Raw genomic sequence first — 23,414 nt, 5'->3', positions numbered from 1 at the left:
ATAGCTGGAGATCAGCAGAGTAGGGTGGGGATGAGGCAGCCAAGATGGGTAGTATGCACACTCTTGAAGGGGCACAGAATATTCACAGGTGAATTGTGGATGGGGGGGTGGGAATCTTGTAGGGAAAGGAACAGGACCAGTGCCCAAACCTTCCAGATCTATTCTTGGCATCTTCGCCATCCCTGACTGGTAGAGAACCAAACTGAAGGGTAGCCTTACCATGGTGTCTGTAGAACATCTTTGCCATCTCTTATGTTCTTCAAGTAGCTAAGCTCCTCATATTGAACAGGGTTTTCTTTTATATTCCCCATAATACTATGAACATGCAGGAGCTGCTTCATTCAATATTTATTGAGCACAGATTCTGTGCAAGGGGCTTTGTGAGATACAAAGGATACAAACACTGTTTTCCACAAATTTACAATGTAATTGAAAGGCCTAGATACAAAATACCAGTAACTGTAGTCAAGTGTCCTCTGAGAATGCATTTATAGTATAGGAAAAATAGCAATGGATTTGAATCCTAAAGCTATGTAGCAGTATGACTGATGACAAGTCCTTGGATCTAAGTTTCTTCCTTTGTACACTAAGAACATTTCTACAATCCTTCCTAGTTCTAAACTCTATACTATTTTTTTCATCTCTATGTCTATTAAACTATAAATTAAATAGAGTTCAGAAAAGAACTGTGGACTTTAAGGGAGACAAGACTGCTCTAGGTCTTGAAAAAGATGGGTGGGAGTGTGACAGGCAGAGAAGGGATTAGAGCAGGAGGAAGGAGAGGGACATCTCAGACAAAAGTAAATGTTAAGAGTGGTTAGTTGTATATGCCTCTGAAGGATGGAAGAGGTCCAGTTTAGTAACAGTATTCATGCTAAAAAGGTACATCAGGGTCAGTTCATGATGACTCAAGTGTCCATTTTCCTCACCTCTGATTCCTAGAATCTCCCACTTCCTTGAACACCCAGCTCAAGCACAAACTTCTACATGAAACCTTTCTTAATATCTCTAACTCCTAGTGTCTTCCCTCCCAAGCAACCTTACATTTAGTTATATTAATTTTCTTTTTATTCTGCATAGACACACACACACACACACACACATATACACTTTACAGTATCCCATCTTAGAACGTTAGGAATTGTTTGAGATAGGGTGGTTTGAGTCTTTATTGTTTAGTACAGTGGCCAAAAATGCTTATAGAATGATTGATTGCCCTTCTATCCCTCCAGTCTTTCCTTTTCCCTCTTTAGCCTCACAATGGAGATATTTCTTAGGAAAGGGAAGGTGTCATTTTAGAGTGAGGCCCCATGCCTGAATAAAGTGGTCCTTGAGAATGAGTTGGCAATTCAAACCTAACCACAGAATGCCTTTCCTTTTCTGGTATTAAGCAGCAAAAAATGCATTAATTAATTCTAAAACATTTTAGGGCTGGGACAAGTAAAAAGAACTGTGTTCCATCCTCCTCCTTGACTGGTCCCTGATGTGGGAGTAAAGCACTGTAATCACTATAGTAGGAGACTAACAGTGTCCTCTTCTGAGAAGGTTCTCTGGGCTCAGAGTACTCAGCCCTTCCTTATGACATTATGGTGCCCAAGATCAACATGGTTAGAACATAAACTAGAAACCAAGAAGACTGAGGTCAAAAGAACAGCAGAAAAGTTCAAGGAGAATACCCTATTTCCTTGACTCTAAAACTGATAATCTTCTCTACAAGTTAAACAAACTGTAATTTCAGCATAGACCTTGTTTTGGGGGAAATAATTCAGATATAAGTGAAATAGTTTTACAGGGGTAGGATGAGGGTAGCAGAAGACATGGTTCTGAGGGGAAAATGAACTGATAATTTAGCCCAAGGTGGTGAGGTGATGAAGGCAAATAGCAGTTCTAAGATTAAAGGGAATCATGTCCCTATTTGTTCCTATCTTTCCAACTATCCAAAGAATAGGGACCAAAGTGATAAGATACCCAAGAAAACATGTTTGTGACAGAAACCGATGCTTTCTGTGGCCAGGCTGGATTCTAGGTCAGATCTCCATTGTCTCCAAGGACAAAAATCATAAAGAAGGAGATAATCTGACCTGGAAGATGAGGGGCAGTTGACATGCTCACAAGGTTATCTGCTAAGGCAGGAACACAGGCCTGCCTTCATTCACTCCTTCCTAAGATTAGACACGTCCATGCCTGATATGCAACAAACAAGGCAATTCCAGCTCCTTAGGGGTCCCTCCTCACCAGCCACTGTCCTCAGAGAAGAATTCCTCAGGCAGTTCACCTAGAAGTCCATCTAGATCATCTGCACAGCACAAAAGGAAAGGGTGAGAGTAGTTAGCTCAGTCCACAGACACTGGGGGTTTGAATCTAGGATTACTTGTCCCCATTTTCTGATACCCTATTAATGGGGAAAGCTACACAATTGTCCTTTTATGGTACTGGAAGAAGGTGACTCCAGACACTGCAGTTGACTGGCCTTTAGATGTACGTAGCTTCTTTTGTAGAAGTATCCCACCCCTAGTCCTGGGGCATTCCTTTCCTTCTTTGTACGTTTCCCTTTTTTGTGGGCTTCAAAGAAATAATGCCATAAAATTTAAAGCATCTTTCCCCAGTACATGCATGCACACACTAAACACCACCACACATTCCTATAAGCCTTTAAGTTTTATAAAGCACTTTCTCACTAACCATCATGGGTTAGATAATGAAGATATTATTAAGCCCACCATATAGCTGGGGAAAGTGAGAGTTTGAAAGGTTAAATAACACATCTATGGTCACACTGATAAGACTTATATGCATACTGCCAATAAAGTTAGAGGTGGAATCACTGCCTTACATAACCCAATAATCACAACACTCCCTTCCCCATCTGGGGGATCTATCCACTTCAGACAGGTGGTTAGCAAACAAGACTCAACCAGGTAGAATTTTGGAGAATCTGAAGATCCAAAGACAGAAGAACAAAACTAGCAATAGTTAAGAGGCTGGCTGGGTTCTTTATGGAAAAAAAAAAAGTAATAAACATCTCTTTTCCTGGACAGAGGCTCTTTCTTACCTGCTTCAGGAAGCTCTTCTCTGGAGGTTGCTTCCACTCTGGTTGTCCTGTGTTGCTCTCCTGGTTTCCCATCACAATGAAGAGCACCAGAGGAGCTCTCAGGGGCAGGAGACTCAGATAAAGATTGTAACTGGACAGGTCTGGGAATCTGAAAATGCCCCAAGGAACTGAAAAGAGTATCTGGAAGGTTTCTGCTTCATCAAGATGGGGGAATGTGGGAGTCAGGGGGCACACTTGTCCAAAGGGGCTTTTAACCTCAAGCAAATACAGTCAAGTTTGGTCATATTATTAATGGAAACAAGCATAGCAAAAAATTTCCCAAAACATCCAATAATCCAAAAAGTCATTTGTTTCACGTTGAAATGTCTATGACTATTGTATATCAAACTCCCCTTTCCAATTCTGTCTGAATGGGTTGATTTTAAAGATATCTGAATACCCTGACCACATACTGATGGCACACGTCTGAAAAAAACTGACTAGGGATAATAAGTAGTCAAGCAAATCATATCATCAGACAGGTTTACTTTCCCTTTAAGAGAATGTACTTTGTTAGATGGGAAATGTGGAAAGAGTTTACAAATAAAACATCAATAAAAAATTTCCAAAACATTAGTGGTAAATAAAGTAAGAAGTGGCTCAAAAAAAAATAGAAAAAAAAAGATGTGGCTCATACATACATATTTTCTATACACAGTAAATGAAGAGTAGGTGCTTTGGTTCTTTGAGAAAGGTCAGAAAAACTGAGATAAAACCACAGATAGAGTGTCAGAGCTGACAGAGCCCTGAAAGAAGTGGCTCAGTGGATAAAACATTGCTGAGCTTGGAATTCAGGCCTGTCAGTGGCAATGAAAGAACTAGAACTCAAGTCTTCTGACCCTCAACCCACCACACCAAGACAAGTCCAAAGACAATGGGGTGCTGCCAGAGAAGTATACTGTTGAACTCAACACAAACTTAGGATAAGAAGCAAGAAGGGTTTGAATACAGTGTGTAGAACAGGCCCCATGGCATCCCAAGCACATTGCTCTTAGCACAGCCAATTTCTTCATTCTTAATCCCAAAGTCCTCTGAGTCCCACACCTTCCCTCTTCTCCAAGACAACAGTTTTATCTTATTGCAGATTGGGAAAGCTCTGTGGCTCTCCAGAATCTTTTCCACCCTGGGGACCCCTATCCTTTGTTAAATTTACAGTGATTCTCACCACCTCAAACTCTGAACTCTTCAATAAGATGCTTGAAGATCACTGGGAACCTGACCTGTTCATGTAACATTCACTATGCTCACCTTACTACCTTGCCAGCAATGGGGAACTGGGAAAAGAGGAGTTCCCTTAACATGAGTGATGGCCTCTTTGGGAAGCAAAGATACTAAAGAAGAACAGGTTAGAAGACAAAATGAAAGGAAATGAGAGGAAAGGTTAAAAAAGAAGGGATCCAACTTCTCAGTATTTAAAGGCCCTTACCTTGGCAAGACAGCTCCTGGCAACTCTCCCATCTCCTGAATCTGGGTTGTAAATCTGGACCAGGTTGTTGGGTGTCACATTGAGGTAGTGATTTCGGAGTGAGGGGGAGAATACTCCAATCTGGAGAACATGGGAAAGAGAGGGTCACAGTCCCACAGATACTCAAAGCTAAAACCTGAGTAGCCCCCAATTGGACCTAAGATTTTAACTGCCCTATACCAAAGTCACCTGAAATCGAGTCTACACCTTGACCCAAGTTCAATCTTCCTGCCAACACAAAAGGAATAGGAGCTAGTTCTGTAAAAACAGGCCAACATATGAGATAATGGATGGACAGCACTTTGCAAACCCTCAAAGTACTTTATCAAGGTCAGCTCTTGTAACAACCTTACACACTAAGTGGACCAAAGCTCCAGAACAAGTGCTCAAAGTCTGGCCACAGAACTGTCATCTCTCTGCTTTGGGTTCTGGGAGAAAATGCAACCAGGAAAGGAATTATGTGGGAGTCACAGCCCTAGGACAGAAGAATATAGGTGATATACCTTTTAAGCTTTTAAGCCCAGGGGCGGCTAGGTGGCCTAGTGGATAAAGCACCGGCCTTGGAGTCAGGAGTACCTGGGTTCAAATCCGGTCTCAGACACTGAATAATTGCCTAGCTGTGTGGCCTTGGGCAAGCCACTTAACCCCATTTGCCTTGCAAAAACCTAAAAAAAAAAAAAAAAAAAAAAAAGCTTTAAAGCCCTATAATCAATGTACTTTTTTCTTTTAAAGTTTTTTGCAAGGCAATGGGGTTAAGTGGCTTGCTCAAGGCCACACAGCTAGGTAATTATTCAGTGTCTGAGGCCGGATTGAAACCCAGGTACTCCTGACTCCAGGGCTGATGCTCTATCCATTGTGCCACCTAGCCGCCCCTATATCAGTGTACTCTTGTGATTCCGGAAGATCACCAAAACTAGCTTGGTTTGAAATAAACGGTTCTAAAGACCAAAGATTATTACCTTCAAATTAGAAAAAAAAATTATCTTATTATATAATTTTTCTATCTCATACTTTATTTTTCTTCCTTAAGGATATGATTTCTCTGTCATCACATTCAACTGAGATCAATGTATAACATGGAACCAATGTAAAGACTAACAGAATACCTTCTGTGGGGGGTAAGGGAAGGGAATCAAGAATGGGGGAAAAATTCTAAAACTCAAAATAAATAAAATCTTTCTAAAAAAAAAATAAGAAATAAATGGTTCTTCCTGCTCTGCCTCTTTTACCTGCTTCAGCAGCAGAACAGAGCCAGTCCTCAGCTCATTCTGTCTCTCTTCCAACAGCAGTCGGTGCACTGTGCCTTGCATCTCTCCTGTGACAAGAGCAGAGATAAGAAGACAAAAACAGGTCACTTAGACCTAGTCATAACCAGAGCCCAATGCTCCCCACCCCCACCTCCTTTTGCTAACCTCCTAGGATCAATGTGACACTGAATAGAGTAGCACCATATTTAGAGTAGAATATTCAGCTTTGGGTGCCCAATTTTGAGACACTGGAGAAACTATGAGGTTGATCAAGGCAATTAGAAATTTTGAAATGACATCAATGATCATCTGATAGGGGTAATTATTGTGGTACAGCAGGTGTATGCACCTTTGTCAGGGACCCTTACCTGTATAAAGGGATACCACAAAGTGAGACTAAAGAGAATCGCCATGTGAGTAGGCTCACTAGGCTGTTCTCATCCACTGACACTTTACCAGGACTCATGTCCCCTATGATGAGCAAATTAGCACCCTCTTTCATTTTCCTTTCCCAGTGTAATCTCAAACCACCCAAGAAAAACTCCTAACCTTACAAATCTCCTATGTGCTTCCCCAATTTGCTTTATCCACTATTCTATTAATTTGATTAATCTTCTAAGTTATCTTTTCTTTTTCACTTGTGTCACCCATTTACTTCCTAATCCTATTTTTTCTTTCATTCTGCTTCCCTTACATCCCAGAAGTAGAACCCTGACTAGTAATTGGGTCTACAAATTGTATGATTTCAAATTTTCTTCAATTTCCGTCAAATTTCCCCCCTCACAGTTCAATCTCTAACCTGCTTCACTAATCCAAAACCCCCACAAGTCATCTATAGTATTTCCTTCTCATTATTTGGCTAAAAGTCCTTCTCTCCTACTCTTTCTCCTATAATCTTCTCTAATGGAAACTATTGGTAAAGAAGAGAGGATTCTATAGAGCAAAATGTTTCAGGGGCAGTCATCACAGGAGGGATGTGAGATGCTTAAGAATGAAATTCTGATGCTTGTATATGATACACATATAACCTATATCAGATTGCCTACTATCTTGGGGGGAGGGAGAGAGAAAAATGTGGAACTCAAAATCTTATAAAATGTTGATTTTACAAAAATAACCTATATCAGATTACTCAGTAGTCTTGGGGAAAGGAGTGGGAAGGGAGAGGGGTAGAAAAATGTGGAACTCAAAAGCTTACAAAAAGATGAATGTTGAAAACTTTGCATGTAATTGAAAAAAAAATAAAATAGCATTAAAAAAATGAATACTATTGATGTTGATTGATGTGAGCAGAACCAGGATAACATTGTACAGATTAATAGCAACACTGTATGATGATCAACTATGATAGACTTAGCTCTTCTCAGTAATACTGAGATTGAAGACAATTCTAAAAGATTTGTGATGGTAAACATCATTTACATCCAGAAAAAGAACTAGAGTCTAAATGCAGATCAACCATACTATTTTCCCTTTTAAACTTTAAATCTTTCTCATGTTTTTCTTCCCTTTAGTTCTGATTCTTCTTTTACAATAACATGACTAATATGGAAATATGTTAAAACGTGATTGAACAAGTATAACCTATATCAGATTACTTATTGTCATGGAGAGAGGTGAAGAAGGTAGGAAAATGTGGAATTCAAAAGCTAACAAAAAAGATGAATGCTGAAACTATTTTTGTGTATAATTGGAAAAAAGTTCTATTAAGAGCAAAAAAAAAAAAAAAGAAGGAAATTGTGAAACCACAAGGAAAAAAGTGGAATTTGTTTGAAGAGATGATGAGGATGTACATGGAACTCACCAATCAACTTAAATTTAAGAAAAACGTACAGAATATGGAAACAAAGCCAAGTAACAGGATGAATACAGGATTATAGGACAGTGCTTTAACAATAATGATTTGAAGCCAGGGAGGAAAGCTGGGAACAAAAAAAAGGTTAAAAAAAAATTAGCTTTTTCACCCATCCAGCCATCATGGTGGAAGCTTGGCTGTCATCTCATCGTCATGTCCTCTCATAAAACATCCAAAATCAAGAGGTTCCTGGCCAAGAAACAGAAGCAGAATCATCCCATTCCCCAGTGGATTTGGATGAAAACTAGCAATAAGATCAAGTATACCTCAAGAGGAGACACTGAATAAGTACCAAGCCTGGGTTATAAAGAATGGCCAGCAAAATGAAAGACATTCTACACCAAGACCACCTTGCCTTCCTTACCATAGCATCCATCCATCCACCCACCCACCCATCCACCCATCCATCCATCTATCCCTTAATTGCCTCATTGCCTCCACTGCTGCCCCTCCCATTTTAGAAGCCTGTCTGCTAAAGTACAGACATCAAAAAAAAAAAAACCCCAAAACCCAGCAAACTTAAAAAAAACAATTGGGAAGAAAAGGAGAATCATGGAAGAGATAGGAGCTTTGCTTGGAGCAGCTAGGATATGTGACAAGAAAGAGAAGGCAAAGCTGCCTGTTTCTTTTTTTTTATTTTTGCAAGGCAATGGGGTTAAGTGACTTGACAAAGGTCACACAACTAAGCGTCTGAGGTCACATTTGAACTCAGGTCCTCTTGACTCCAGGGCCAGTGCTCTAACCACTACGCCATCTAGCTGCCCCAGTTGTTTCTTACTTCATTTCTATCTTCTCTGCAAATGAGAATGAATCTCATATACAGAAAATGAAAAGACAAGAGGGACTAACAGGGTGGTGATGTCTAAGGAAAATGAGGAGACAAGAAGAAAATGCCTCTATAGATTCAAGTCACCTAGCCCAGGTAAATGACATCTTCAGGACCGGAAAGAATTGGCTAATGGGATTGCTGAGCCAGGGTCAATGACACCTGAAAGATCACAGAAAATAGAAGTACTCAAGGTTTAAAAAGGGCAAATGTTGATCCAATTTTGAGAAGGGAAGAGAAAAGAGTCTGAAAAATATAGGCCAGTATGTTTGGCTATCATTTATTTCAGGAAAATTCTAGCATAGATCATGAAAAGGATGATTGACAAAAAATCTAAAAAGGGAAATGGAGATTATAAAGAGCTCATTTGTTTTCATTTATTTCATTTTGTTTCCTTCATGCTTTAACATGACTGCAGAAATATAACTTATATGAAATTTCCTACTGTCTAAGAGAAGGGGAAGGTAGAGAAAGAGAAATAGAATTTGGAACTCAAAAACTTTTTTAAAAATACCAACAAATGTAAAAATTGCTTTCACAGGGGCGGCTAGGTGGCCCAGTAGATAAGAGCACCAGCCCTGGAGTCAGGAGTACCTGAGTTCAAATCCAGCCTCAGACAATTAATAATTACCTAGCTGTGTGGCCTTGGGCAAGCCACTTAACCCCATTTGCCTTGCAAAAAAAAAAAAAAAAAAAAAAACTAAACTAAACTAAAAAAAAATTGCTTTTACATGTAATTGGGGAGGGGTGAAATTAGACATATAGATGAAAATAAAAAGAACAAGTTATAACATCAGATTAACCTTTTCATTTTTTGACAGGATTACAAACTAGAAGAATGAAGGGAAATGCTACAGTCATAGTTTAACCTAGATTTTAACAAAACATTTGACTAGGTATAGTAACATATACTAAATCTTACAGAGAAGAATAGGGATTAAATATGCAATCAGACAAATTTAGAACTGGTTGGATGGTTTCACTCAATGAATAGTTGCAAGAGGAACCCAGGGATCTGTGCTTCAACCTGTGCTATTTAACATTCTTATCAATGATATAATATAAAAGCAGATATGGTATGTTCCTCAAATTTGTGATAACCCAAAGTGGAGAGAGATTTCTAACAAACTACGTTAGAGTCGGGATTTAACAAGATCTCCCCATGACAGAATTTTGGGGTTGAATCTAATAAAATGAAATTTAAAAGGAATTAACATAACTTTACAGGTATAAGATAGGAGAAATTGGTTAAAAGCAGTTGTTCTGAAAGGATCTAGGGGGTTTTGTGGACTGTAAGCTAAGAGTCAGCAGTGTGATATAGCAGCCAAAAAAGTGAATGTGATCTTGGGCTAAATTAAGAAGGATGTAGGTCTTATTTATTTTGAAATTATGTATTTTTTCAATCAGCAAAAATAAGTCTTCCCTCCTTCTCACCTCAGTTCCCCTTTATCCCACAATTAAAACAAAAGAAAAATTAAAAGTCTGTTATAATCATGTATAGGTAAAATAAATTTCTGCATTTCTAAATCGTGTGTGTTTGTGTGTGTGTGTGTGTGTGTGTGTGTGTGTGTAGTGAGTCCTCTGCACTATAAGTCCTTCACCTCTCCATTAGGAGGGTTTCATCATGATTCCCTGGTTGGTCAATAGACTGCTCAAACTTTCAAATTCTTTTAAAGTCATTAGCTATTATAATCTTATCATTCTGTTGTCTCCTGGCTCAGTTCACTTCACTCTGTCTCAGTTCAAACAAGTCTTTCCAGGTTTTTTTTCCTCTAGAACCATCCCCTTCATCATTTCTTACGCAGCAGTTTATATTCCATAATTACATCACATTTATACACCAAAACTTGTTCAGCCATTTTCCAATTTATGGAAATCCCCTCACTCTCATCATTTGCTACCTCAAAAAGAGGTATAAATATTTTTGGAAAACTTTAAGACTAATTCCTTCCTTAATCTATCCTCCAATTCTCTCTTCTCTCTTTCCCCTATTTTCCTGTTGAGGAAAGTATATTTCTATACCCAACTGTCTTTACTCTTCCCTCCTTCAATGAGTTTCAGCCACTCCACCTCAACTCCTCCTCCCTGTTTGTCAATTAACCTGGGATGATTTTTCTCTAACTTTCTTTTCCCTTTCCCCTTTTTCTATCCAGTTCTTAAGATAATCAAGACATAATAGGGTAAGCTAGGTAGTGCTGAATACAGCCCAGGTCCTGGAGTCAGGAAGAGTTCAAATTTGACCTCAGACATGTAAAACTTACTTAACCATGACCTTGGTGGAGTCACCTAACCCCTTTCAAAAACAAACAAACAAAAAAGATATAAGGGGCAGCTAGGCTGCACAGTGAATAGAGTGCTGGAGTCAGGAGTACCTGGGTTCAAATCCAACCTCAGACACTTAATAATTACCTAGCCATGTGGCCTTGGGCAAGCCACTTAACTCCCTGCCTTGAAAAATCTAAAAAAAAAGAAAAAAGAAAAAAAAAGAAAAACACAGGAAAATACTTTGGAACAATTAGAAGAACTATACACTGAGAAAGTACTTACATTTTGGGGTGGCTAGGTGGCGTAGTGGATAAAGCACCTACCTAGCCGTGTGGCCTTGGGGCAAACCACTTAACCCTGTTTGCCTTGCAAAAAAGAAAAAAAAAGATGTAATAGAATTATTTCCAAGTCTTATCTAATTAGACTCCCTCTATGCATTCCCAATCCATTAGAATGTCATTTATTAGTCCTTTATCACTATTCCTTCAAGTTTATCTTTTTTTGTTTCTCTTAATTCTTGTGAATTTCAAAATATCTCTGAACTCTGATCTTTTTCATCAGGAACACATGGAAGTCTTCTGTTCATTAAAGATCTATTTTTCCCTCTATTGAATTATACTTAATTTTTCTGGGTGAGTAGTGCTTGATTGAAGATTTATATCCTTTATTTAGCAGAATAACATTCAAATCTCTATGCTCCTTTAATAGTGGTGGTTGCTAAATCATATGTAAATTAGACAGTGGTTCTTCAGTAGTTAATTTTTTCTATTTGCAGCAACTTTTCTTTGACTGGATTTTGCTATAATGTTCCTGAGACTTTTCAGTTTGAAGTTTCTTTCAGAAGATGACTGGATATTTTCTTCTATCTCAACTATGCTCTCTGGTTCAAAGAGATCTGGGCATTTTTCTTTTGAGATTTTTTGAAACATGATGTTTAGGTTTTTTGGTCATGATATTCTGGTAGTCCAAAGAATACATTTTTCTCCTCAATTGTTTTCCAGATAATTTATAACTCTTTAGGCTTTTTTTTTGCAAGGCAAATGGGATTAAGTGGCTTGCCCAAGGCCACACGGCTAGGTAATTATTAAGTGTCTGAGGTCGGATTTGAACTCAGGTACTCCTGACTCCAGGGCCGGTGCTTTATCCACTGTGCCACCTATCCGCCCCTAATTTATAACTCTTATAAATATAAGATGCCTCATTTTCCTAACAATTAGAGCTGCCCCAAAATAGAATGCACTTCTTTAAGAAATGGTGGGCTTCTACTGGGTCTATACCCTGAAGAGATGATGAAAAAGGGTAAAAACATCACTTGTACAAAAATATAGCAGCCCTGTTTGTGGTGACAAAGAATTGGAAATCAAGTAAACATCCTTCAATTGGGGAATGGCTTAGCAAACTGTGGTATATGTATGTCATGGAACACTATTGTTCTATTAGAAACCAGGAGGGATGGGAATTCAGGCAAGCCTGAAGAGATTTGCATAAACTGATGCTGAGTGAGATGAGCAGAACCAGAAAAACACTGTACACCCTAACAGCTACATGGGGGCAATGATCAACCTTGATGGACTCGTTCATTCCATCAGTGCAATAATCAGGGACAATTTGGGGCTGTCTGCAATGGAGATTACCATCTGTATCCAGAGAAAGAACTGTAGAGTTTGAACAAAGACCAAGGACTATTAACTTTAATTTGGGGGGAAAAAACTGATATCTTATTGTCTGATCTTGCTATTTCTTATACTTTATTTTTCTTCATTAAGGATAAGATTTCTCTTTCATCACACTTAATTTGGATCAATATATACCATGGAAATACTGTAAAGACTGACAAATTGCCTTCTGTGGGGGTGGGGGAAGGGAAGTAAGATTAGGAGGAAAATTGTAAAACTCAAAATAAATAAATCTTTAATAAAAAAAAGAAATGAGTGTGATGAATACTGAGAATCATAGAAAAATTTATTTGAACAAAGTAAGCAGAATCAAGAAAATAATAAACATGATCACTTCAACTATGTACAAAGACAGAACTGCACACTAAAAAACTCAAAAGTGAATGCCATAAAGATCAAGCTGGAGTTTAATGAAGAGATATGAGAGGGTTCTCCCAAACCATTCCTTTGTGGATATGGGAAGCCCACAGGCAGTTATATGCATCTTTTCCTCTCTAAAAAATATTATTCTTTTCTTTGTTTTTTATATTTTTACAAGGCAAATGGGGTTAAGTGGTTTGCCCAAGACCACACAGCTGGGTAATTATTAAGTGTCTGAGGCCGGATTTGAACTCAGGTATTCCTGACTCCAGAGCTGGTACTCTATCCACTGTACCACCTAGCTGCCCCTAAAAAATACTATTCTTGTAAAAGACAGTTCACTGGGAGGAGGAGGGAGGGGAAAGATACTTGAGGTAGCTATGATGATTCAAGAAATTAAAAAACATCAATAAAAACTTATTTTTAGAAAAAAAAATGGTGCGCTTCCTTCTCCATTCCATCCCAGCAAAACAAATATATTTGATCTTGCCATCTTGCCTAAATTACCTCTCCCAAATTCAGGAACAGTTAGCTTCTTTTATTTGATCAAAATTTCCTATTATTCTATTTCTCGCCTTACCTTTACTCCCCTAAATCTATACTTCACTGTTTTGCCAGGCCATTACTTTGTTCAGCCAACATACTCTTCTCAGTCTCAGCTCCTTAGTGAAACAATTCAAATCTACGAAGTCCTCTACTCTTGAATCCGTTGCTAATTTATTCAGCTTCCAAATCCCAAACCTGGATTATTCCCACCATCTACCTTCTACATTCTTATGCAGTATCAGAATCCTGAGGAAGGATCAGAATCTTATCAACTGGGTCCATTACAAATTTATGTTTTCAAATCTTAGCTGGGCTTTTACTAGTCAGGCAATCCTTCCATTCATCTGCAATTGATTCTCTAGCCAGATTTCCTCAGGAGACATTTAAAACTTCTCTCTCAACAATTTCATCTCCCCTTACTCTCTTGATGTCTAAATATAAACTACTGTTTTGACATTTGACAGTGCTTCACCACTTAACCATTTCCTGTCGTTTTATTCTTAAGCAATCTACTTACTCTCTGCTCCATACCACATGCCCCCTTATACCTGGAACAACTCTGCTCCTCACTTCTGCCTCTCTTCAAATCCTTGGTTTCCTTCTAGTCTCAACTCAAATACTCCTCACAATATCTTTTCTGATGCCTCTTGCTATTAATTTATTGTTAGTATATTGCACCAATTATTTATATACAATGTAAATTCCATAGGGTAGACTGTTTAAACTTTGTTTTTGAATTCTTAGGACTCTATATGATGTCTGAAAATGCTTCTTTTCTGACTGATTTACAAAATCTAATGACGAAGAAATGATTATTTCTTTCTTCTATTAATAACCATTTGTTGAATTAGATTCAAGGTTTCCCCCCCTTTTTCTACTTCCTCATTCAGAAATCAGACCCTGTAGGTTATGCAGGCAGCCTTTGAAAAACAGAGTTGTTAATGAGAGAGAGAACTCAGATCTGTTCAAAAGGAAAAAAAAATTTTTAGTTTAGATAAACTGATGGTTTGTCTACCCAGACAGATCTGGAAAACTAGAGATTCTCCCTTTTGTCTGGATTACCCTAGATGGGTGATAGATAAGTCTCTTTAACTAAGACTGAAAGGCACTGGGAGCAGGGTTCTGCTGCTTTACTCATACTTAGATCTGGGTAGCAGTCCCAGGGTGAGGAAGAACACTAGCATATTAGGGTTTCCACGTCCCAGTAGAACAGGAAGTTCCTCACAATTTCAAGGCAGAAAAGAGTGGTTGTGGTCAGTCACTCATAGACCAGAGTGCAGGCCAAGAGAGTAGTAAACGCAACTCTCCTTAGATAATATTGAAATTTGAAAGAATCAAAAACTTATAGGTTCCTGGAAATATCTTTGAAAATAGCACCCTGAGGCTTGGGACAGTATGTCTTTCACCCTAGAAGACAAGTTCCACTTTAGAAAAGAGTTAAAAAAGTCAAGAAATTGACTAGAAAGGATTCTGACTATAGAAAGTTAATATGGTGACAAGGAAAATCAAAACATACTCAGAAGAAGATAACAAAGTCAAAGCTCCTTCATCCAAAGCTTTTAAGAAAAATATGAATTGGTTTCAGGGCATGGAAAAACTCAAAAAGGAATTTGGAAAATCAAATAAGAGAGAGTTAAAAAAAAAAGGGAAGAGAAATGAGAGTGACGCAAGAAAATCATGAAAAAAGAGTCAATAACTTAGTAAAAAAGACACCAAAAATACTGAAGAAAATACTTTTTAAAAAATAGAGGGGTGGTTAGGTGGCACAATGGATAGAGCACTGGATCTGGAGTCAGGAGTACCTGAGTTCAAATCTGGCCTCAGACACTTGATAATTACCTAGCTGTGTGGCCATGAGTAAGCTACTTAACCCCACTGCCTTGCAAAAAAACCCAAAAAACTAAAATAAAAAAAGTAGAGTAGGCCAAATGACAAACAAGGTATAAAAAGCCAATGAGGAGAAAAGCAGAATTGGTCAAATGGAAAACGAGGCACAAAAATTCACTGAAGAAAAAAAGCTCCTTTAAAAAGTAGAATGGGGGGCGGCAGCCAGGTGGTGCAGTGGATAGAGCACCAGCCCTGGAGTCAGGAGTACCTGAGTTCAAATCTGGCCTCAGACACTTAATAATTACCTAGCTGTGTGGCCTTGGGAAAGTCATTAAACCTACTGCCTTGCAAAAACCTTAAAAAAAAAATAGAATTGGTCAAATGAAAAAGGAAGCACCAAAGCTCACTGAAGAAAATAATTACTTAAAAATTGGAATTGACCAAATGGAAGCTAATGACTCCAGGAGAAAACAAGAAATAACAAACCAAACCAAATAAAAAATAAAAGGCTATATCAAGTAACTCACTGGAAAACAGATCTTGGAGAAATAATTTAAAAATTTCTGTACTTCCTGAAAGCCATGATTAAAAAAAGAACTTAGGGGGTAGCTAGGTGGCACAGTAGATAGGGCACTGGCCCTGGGGTAAGGTGTACCCGAGTTCAAATCTGGCCTCAGTCACTTAATAATTACCTAGCTGCGTGGCCTTGGGCAAGCCACTTAAACTCACTGCCTAGAAAAAACCCAAAAACAAACAAACAAAAAAAAAAAAATTGGACCTCATCTTTCCAAAAATAAATAAGGAAAATAGCCCTCATATTCTAGAACCAGAGGGTAAAGCAGAAATGGAAAGAATTCATTAATTACCTTCTGGAAAAGATACCAAAATGAAAACACCCAAGGAATAATATAGTCAAATTCCAGAACTCTCAAGTCAAGGAGAGATTACTGCAAGTAGCAACAAAGAAACAATTCAACAACTGTGGACACACAGTCAGGATAACACAAGATTTAGTGGCTTCTCTAAACAGAGGACTTGCAAGCATTCTTTTTGTTTGGTTTGTTTTTTTGCAAGGCAATGGGGTTAACTGATTTGCCCAATGTCAGGAAGCTAGATAGTTATTAAGTGTTCAAGGTCACATTTGAACTCAGGTCCTCCTGACTCCAGGGTTGGTGCATTGTGTCACCTAGCTGCCCCTTTCAAGCATTCTTGATGAAAAGTAAATAGGAAAGGAAAATCATAAGGAACTTAAATAAGCTTAAACTATTTACATTCCTACATGGAAAGATATACTTTTAATTCATAAAAACATTCTCATTATTAAGGCAGTTAAGAGTATGTACAGACAGAGGGCACAGGTATGAGTTGAATATGAAGGGATGCAATCTTAAAAAAAAAATAAAGAGGTGAGAAAGAAGAATGTACTGGGAGAAAGGAAAAGGGAGAAGTAGAATGGGGATAATTATCTCATATAAAACAGGCAAAAAAAGGTTTCACAGTGGAGAGGAAGATAGGGAGGTGAGAGGTTATAAGAAGTTTATTTTTGGCTTAAAAAGGGAATAATATATACACTCAATTGGATATAGAAATCTATTTTACACCTACAGGGAAGTAGGAGAGGAAGGGGATGAAAAAAGGGAAAGGGCTGATAGGGAGGGCAATTGGGGGAGGTGGTAGACAAAAGCAAAACATTTTTGATAAAGAACAGGGTGAAAGAAAGATAACAGAATAAATTGGGGTGATAGGAAGAAGGGAAAGACTCTTAGCCATCATAACTGAGAAAAAAAATTTGAAACAAGTTTCTCTGATAAATAGAGAACTGAATCAAATTTATAAAAGTAGGAACCATTCCCCAACTGACATGAAGTTTTCTGATGAAGTTATCAAAGCTATTTAAAGTTATATGAGAAGGTGCTCTAAATTGCTATTGATTGGAGGAATGCAAATTGAAACAATTTTGGGATACTACCTCACACCTATTAGACTGTCTAACATGACAGAGAAGAATGAAAAATGTTGGAGGGGATATGGGAAAAATGAAACATTAATGTACTACTGGTAGAGTTGTAAAGTGATTCAACCAACCTTTAGAGCAATCTAGAGCTGTGTTTAAAAGGCTATAAAATTGGGTATAACATTTGACCTAACAATGCCACAAGGTCTTTATTCAAAAAGAAATTTACAAAAAAAAGGACCTATATGTACAGAAATATCTATAGCAGCTATTTTCTGTTGGCAGAGAGTTGGAAATTGGAAGAATACCCATCAACTGGGGAATGGGTAAGCAAATTAATTGTGTTATGTAATTGTGATGAAATACTATAATTCTTAAAGAAAAATGATGAGCAGCATGCTCTGAAAAAAGCCTGCAAAGACTTACATGAGCTAATCTACAGTGAAATATACTGTGTATAAAGTAAGTGCAATTGCTGTAAGATGATCAGCTGTGAATGAATTAACTTTTCTTAGCAATACAATGATCTAAGACAACTCTGAAGGGCTTATGATGAAAAATATTATCCATCCCTAAAGAAAGAATTGATGGGGGCGGATAGGTAGTGCAGTGGATAAAGCACTGGCCCTGGAGTCAGGAGTACCTGGGTTCAAATCTGGTCTCAGACATTTAAATTACCTAGCTGTGTGACCTTGGGCAAGCCACTTAACCCCATTAGCCTTGCAAAAAAAAAAAAAGCCTGAGACCAAATTTGAACTCAGGTACTCCCTGACTCCAGGGCCAGTGCTCTATCCACTGTACCACCTAGCTACCCCTGAAGCATACTATGGGTATAAGCTATATTGAATTTCTTGCCATCTTAATGATGGAATTGTGGAAGGAAGAAGAGAGAATTTGGAGCTCAAAGTTTTAAAAACAAATGTTAATTATTTTTAAATGCATTGTAGAAAAATTAAGTACTAAATACATTAAAAAAATTTTTTAATGAATTATTTTTACTAAAAAGAAAAGGTAATTGAGGAAATATCAGTAACTATTTACTCTTATGCGGCCAAGCCGCTACTGCTGATTCACCTTCCACCTCTACCCTGGCTCTCCATCACCCTCAATGAGGGCTCACCCTGGATGTCCCAGCTGGTCCAGACCACCACACTGAGCTCTAGCAGGTCAGCTTTCATGCTCTCACCAAGTCCACCTCTTACTCTGGGATCAAGAATCAAACTCCTGGAAAGGATGTTTCAATTCACTGTCCCATGACTGAACTCTCAATGACCAAAACAATCCTCCTTGACCCTATCTATGCTTTCTTATACTGATACTGTTAAAGCATAAGCTACTGACACTTACTAATACACCTTCATGCAAACCCATCTGCTTACTTTCAAATCTCTTGTTGTTTGTTCTTTGTTCTGGAAGACAATCATGACATTAGGGAGGTGATGTCATGACAAACACATGAACTGGATTTGAGTGAGGGAGGGGCTGTCCTAGGTCACCAGTCTCACTTTCTCCTCCAGAGCCATCTGGGTCCAGTGGCCAGATATGGATCAGGACAACTGGAGATGGCCCTGATGCAGGGGGAGAGCTTGGCCTTTTTAAGCTCAGGTATTTGACAGAGACTATGCCTATTCAATGATTAAGGTTAAAGAAGAAAGAAATGAGATAGAAATTAGCCTCTTTAATCTAGTAAAAAAAAAATCAATCTAGAATAGGAAAACCTTCAGGGTTCCTGTCCAAAACAGAAAAGACTGCTATCTGTTTTCATTCTGAGCCAATCAGGACTCAATGACCAAGTGGGCTTGGCCTGGGGCCTATTGTTGACAGACAGGAGTGCCAGAAGAATCCCAGGACTGTAAACCCCAAGATATTTTGCCAGGTTTCAGCAATCAAAATTTACATTTCTTTGGGCAGAGCAACCTGCAGGTCTACCCTTGGTCAGGGATGGGGAACCTCCAGTCAGCAGGTCACACTGGTGTAGCTAAGGCAACAACAGGTAGGGACTTGCAATTCAATAAATCGCATTGGTGGTGCAGGGGGTGGCTAGGTGGCGCAATGGACAGAGCACTGGCCCTGGAGTCAGGAGTCCTGAGTTCAAATCTGGCCTCAGACATTTCATAATTACCTAGCTGTGTGGCCTTGAGCAAGCCACTTAACCCCACTGCCTTGCAAAAAAAAAAAAAAAGAAAAAAAAAAAAGAAATTCAATAAATCTAACAGCTTTTTAAGGGTGGATGAATTAAACATTTGGCCACATATAGACTGCAAATGATGTTATAAATATTCAAAGGGCCCAAGGGTAGGAAAAAGTTCCTACCCCAGCCCTGAGTAGACAGAGTGAAGAGGAAGGGAAGAGATGGAAGTAAGGAGTGGGGGGGATCTTTCTGAAAATATATATACATGTGTCAAGTACACTCCTGATATATGGGAAGCAAACTGATAAGCTTTTACAAATATTATTCTATAACAGACAATAGCTTTACATTCACAAAATTGTCCAAAAGGAACAAATATAAAATCCCATTGCACTGTTTGTGGACTACAAAAGAAATCTGATTTGATACTATCTTTTAAGATTTTTCTACAAGCTATGTTCCATGCTGACTTCACAGAACATTGAAGAATCTTCTAAATGAAAATTTTGAAACATGTCAAGAGTTAGTTGCCCACAGAGGCAACACCAAGTGGATGAAGAATGCCTATCATCTAGCTTATGATCTGCAGTTGAATGGACAGCTTATAGAGTTGGTCCTTCAATACACAAACATTAACTAGATACTACAGATGAATAATGACCTGGACCTAGAACTGCATAGGAGATAGAGTAAGGTCCAAATTAATATTTTTAAATGAGCCTAATCTCTCCTCTAAAATAACCTAACTTTTTTTTTAAGGTTTTTGCAAGGCAAATGGGGTTAAATGGCTTGCCCAAGGCCACACAGCTAGGTACTTATTAAGTGTCTTAGACCAGATTTGAACCCAGGTACTCCTGACTCCAAGGCCAGTGCTTTATCCACTACGCCACCTAGCTGCCAACACAAACATTTTTATGGTGATGCTATATGGCTATGAACTGTAAAATACCATTATCTCCAAGATGATTGATGATGACATTTTTCCTTTATTCTCAAAGAAGATCATGATATCACAAGGAGGTGTTACCATGACAAGCAAGGAAACTGAATTTGAGTGAGGGGGGTGCTGTGCTAAGTCACCAATCTCACTTTCTCCTCTGGAGCTCTCTGGGTCCAGTGGCCGGATATGAATCAAGACAACTGGAGATAGCCCTGGATGTGAGGCCAATAAGGGTTAAGAGATTTGCCCAAGGTCACCCAGCTAGCAAATGTCAAGTATCAGGTCCTTTTGACTCCAGAACTGGTGTTCTATCCATTGCCCAACCTATTTTCAAGAAATAAATTGCAAGTCATCCAACATATAACAGAAGATTCTTGGTAGGAATAAATAGGTTGCATTACCTCACTCAAGATGAAATGCATGTTTTAAAAATGAAATTAAAAGATATCATCATAGACATGTAAGACTGCACAAGAAATCAATTTGGTCAAATAGAATGAGCAAGAAATAACAGACAGCCCTCATGCCACATTGGTACCTAAGATACCAAGAAGAATCTTGGCACTTTATATAAATCTCCTAAGGAAGATTTCCAGGAGGACATAGACAAAAGTTGCACAGGATGAGAATGCATATTGTGATTTTACCTTTAGAAGGTCTACCCAACAGGTACTTGATTTTTTTGTTTACAAGACAATAGGGTTAAGTGACTTGTCCATTACAGTTAGATAATTATTAAGTGTCTGAGAGCATATTTGTACTCAGATCCTCCTGACTCCAGGGCCAGTGCTCTATCCACTGTGCCACCTGGCTGCCCCACAGGTACTTGATTTTAAAGAAGCAAAATTTTTTAATCTCTGATGTGGATATGCTCAGAAGGAGCTTTGGGTACAACAGGGATTTCAGCTCTCAAAAATATTTACTACTTGAAAAATGGCACATGCTCCTTTTCTAACTAGCTCTTCTATAATGACCCTCTGCTTTAAGTTCTGTAAAACTGATTAAGGGCCAAAGTCATCTCATGAATGCTTTTAAACTTAGTTTATAATTTACTGTAATGGGGAGGTCAAGAGATGAATAAAGCTATATAAAAATATTTAAACCAATGACAAAAAAAACCTCCAAGTGCTAATTAAAGTCAGAATTTGGGGTGGATGCCAGGAACACAGACCATAGCTCTATTTAAGTAGAACCATTAATCCATAGCCAGGATGGGCCATAAGAGTTCATTTCATCCAACCCCCTCAATTTATAGATGAGGATACTGAGGTGTCAGAGGGAAAGTTATTTAAGATAATGCAGTTAGTGCCAGAGATGGGCAGTGAACCTAGGGACTGTTTCCAGGGTCAGAACTTTTTCTATTATATCACAAAATCTTTTGCTTGGAGAAAAGGAGCATTTGAGGCAAAAGCTAGTAGGGAGAACATAAAAAAAACAATTTTCATATATATGTGAGATCTAGAAGAGAAACTGGATTTTGTGTAGCAGAGAATATGAACCAGTAAATAAAAGTCACTCAGGCAGCCTGGTTCAAAATGAAGGAATGTTCTAAAAATTAGGAATTACTGAGCAATGTAATAGACTGCCTTGTGATACAGTAAGCTCCCTGTTGCAACAAGTGTTCCAAGCAGATCATAAACAAACTAGATGTGCTACTGAGATCCCTGGCTTCCAAAGTCCCTTCCAGTTCCTTGCTTCTAAGATTCTAGTACATCTCTAAAGAACTAAGGATCACCTGTTACTGTGGGCCCTGAGGTCATTGGAAACCCTCCTCAGAGACCAGCTGGGCCCCAAGGTTCTCCTCCTCACCTGTAGGATCTTTGAACACCACACTGGCATCTACTGTATTTCGGCTCAGGGATTTGATCATCACGGCCATGGTGGGCACTTTGTTCCTGGGAAGTTGTTTCAAGGCAGCCTATTTAAAAGGACCAGAAGAGAGCATGGAAGGCTGCTGGTGGGGAGCATGATCTGTAAGTGGGAGATGCTCTTTGCATCAACCCAAGTGAAATTGCTTTCTGACCTAAGGATAATTAATCTAAGTGGAGCTCTCAACTCTCATCTCCCCATACTACCATACTACCTATAGGCTGACTAATCTTCCACTTCTCTATCTTCTTTTCTTTTAATATCTGTATAATTATTCTGTTAGAAGGTACCCTAACATACATGTTGACACATAGTTGACTAAAATATACCCTATACAAAGCAGGCTACTTTATCCAGTCCCACCTCTGAAAGATAACCTACTCCTATTATCCCACTAAACTCATTCTGGTGCTTAGAGATATCCCAGAGATGGGCAATGACTAGGCTCTTCATGGTTAGGAATATGCAGGAGTGGATAGAGTCAATGGTTTAGGGATGGGTTTGAAGAAAGCAAAGAGAAGCCTTTCCCACCATGGGCAGATAGGAAAAGGAGGAGATGGAACAGTTTCCTTCTTACCTTCCGTAATACCATAACGATACTGTACATGTGGAGGAAGCAGGAAGGGTCTTGATCATCTAGGCCCAGTTCAGTTTTCATAGTCAGCCAGGGGCCATGCTCAAAATCCTCCTCTGAGGACTGGGAACTAGGTATTTCCTGGAGCAGGGTGGGAAGAGGCACCCAGGTAAATGAGTTTCCATCCCACTAAACTTCCTCTGGCTTAGAAGTAGGTGGCAGAAAGGAGAGATCTCTTTCCCAGATAAAATCCTTTTCTTCCTATTCATGCCAAAATTTTGAGATAAAGTACTTTCAATAACAGTTCAGGTAAATGTTAGCAAATCCGCTTGGATGGTCTTGATTTTAAAGAAGCAAAATTTTTTAATCTCTGGTGTGGATATGCACAGAAGGAGCTTTGGGTACAACAGGGATTTCAGCTCTCAAAGATATTTGTTACTTGAAAAACAAAATGACACATGCTCCTTTTCTTACCTAGCTCTACTATAAGTGAACCTCTGGTTTAAGTTCTGTAAAGCTGATTAAGTCATCTCATGAGTGCTTTGAACTTAGATTATAATTTACTGTAATAGAGAACTCAAGAGATGAATAAAACTTTATAAAAACATTAAAACTAATGACAAAAAAAGCCTCCAAGTGAAAGGATAGCTAATTAAAGTCAGAATTTAGAGTGGATGGCAGGAACATAAACTCAGGGATCTGGCTAGAGGAAACTTATTAAGGATTATAACTAGAAGATATATTAGAGACCATCTAGTCCAAATCTGCTCCTAGAACCTCTCTATCTT

At 38.6% G+C, this 23,414-nt stretch overlaps 1 protein-coding gene across 1 annotated transcript in view; it reads right to left on the bottom strand.

The window, feature by feature from the left end:
- Positions 1-23,414, bottom strand: part of HROB (homologous recombination factor with OB-fold) — a 29,594-nt gene continuing 6,180 nt past the window's right edge. Inside the window, exons 5-10 of the mRNA XM_074224278.1 lie at positions 22,630-22,767; positions 21,993-22,101; positions 5,786-5,871; positions 4,518-4,637; positions 3,053-3,200; positions 1-2,296 (exon numbers count right to left, since the gene is read on the bottom strand). Of these exons, the coding sequence (XP_074080379.1) occupies positions 2,232-2,296; positions 3,053-3,200; positions 4,518-4,637; positions 5,786-5,871; positions 21,993-22,101; positions 22,630-22,767 (666 nt within the window). The 3' untranslated portion in view covers positions 1-2,231. The remainder of the gene's footprint in view (positions 2,297-3,052; positions 3,201-4,517; positions 4,638-5,785; positions 5,872-21,992; positions 22,102-22,629; positions 22,768-23,414) is intronic.

Source organism: Macrotis lagotis, chromosome 2, assembly GCF_037893015.1.
Source record: "Macrotis lagotis isolate mMagLag1 chromosome 2, bilby.v1.9.chrom.fasta, whole genome shotgun sequence".
Taxonomy (NCBI): domain Eukaryota; kingdom Metazoa; phylum Chordata; class Mammalia; order Peramelemorphia; family Peramelidae; genus Macrotis; species Macrotis lagotis.
Note: the sequence above shows the minus strand (reverse complement) of the source record. Positions and strands in the feature narration are given on the sequence as shown.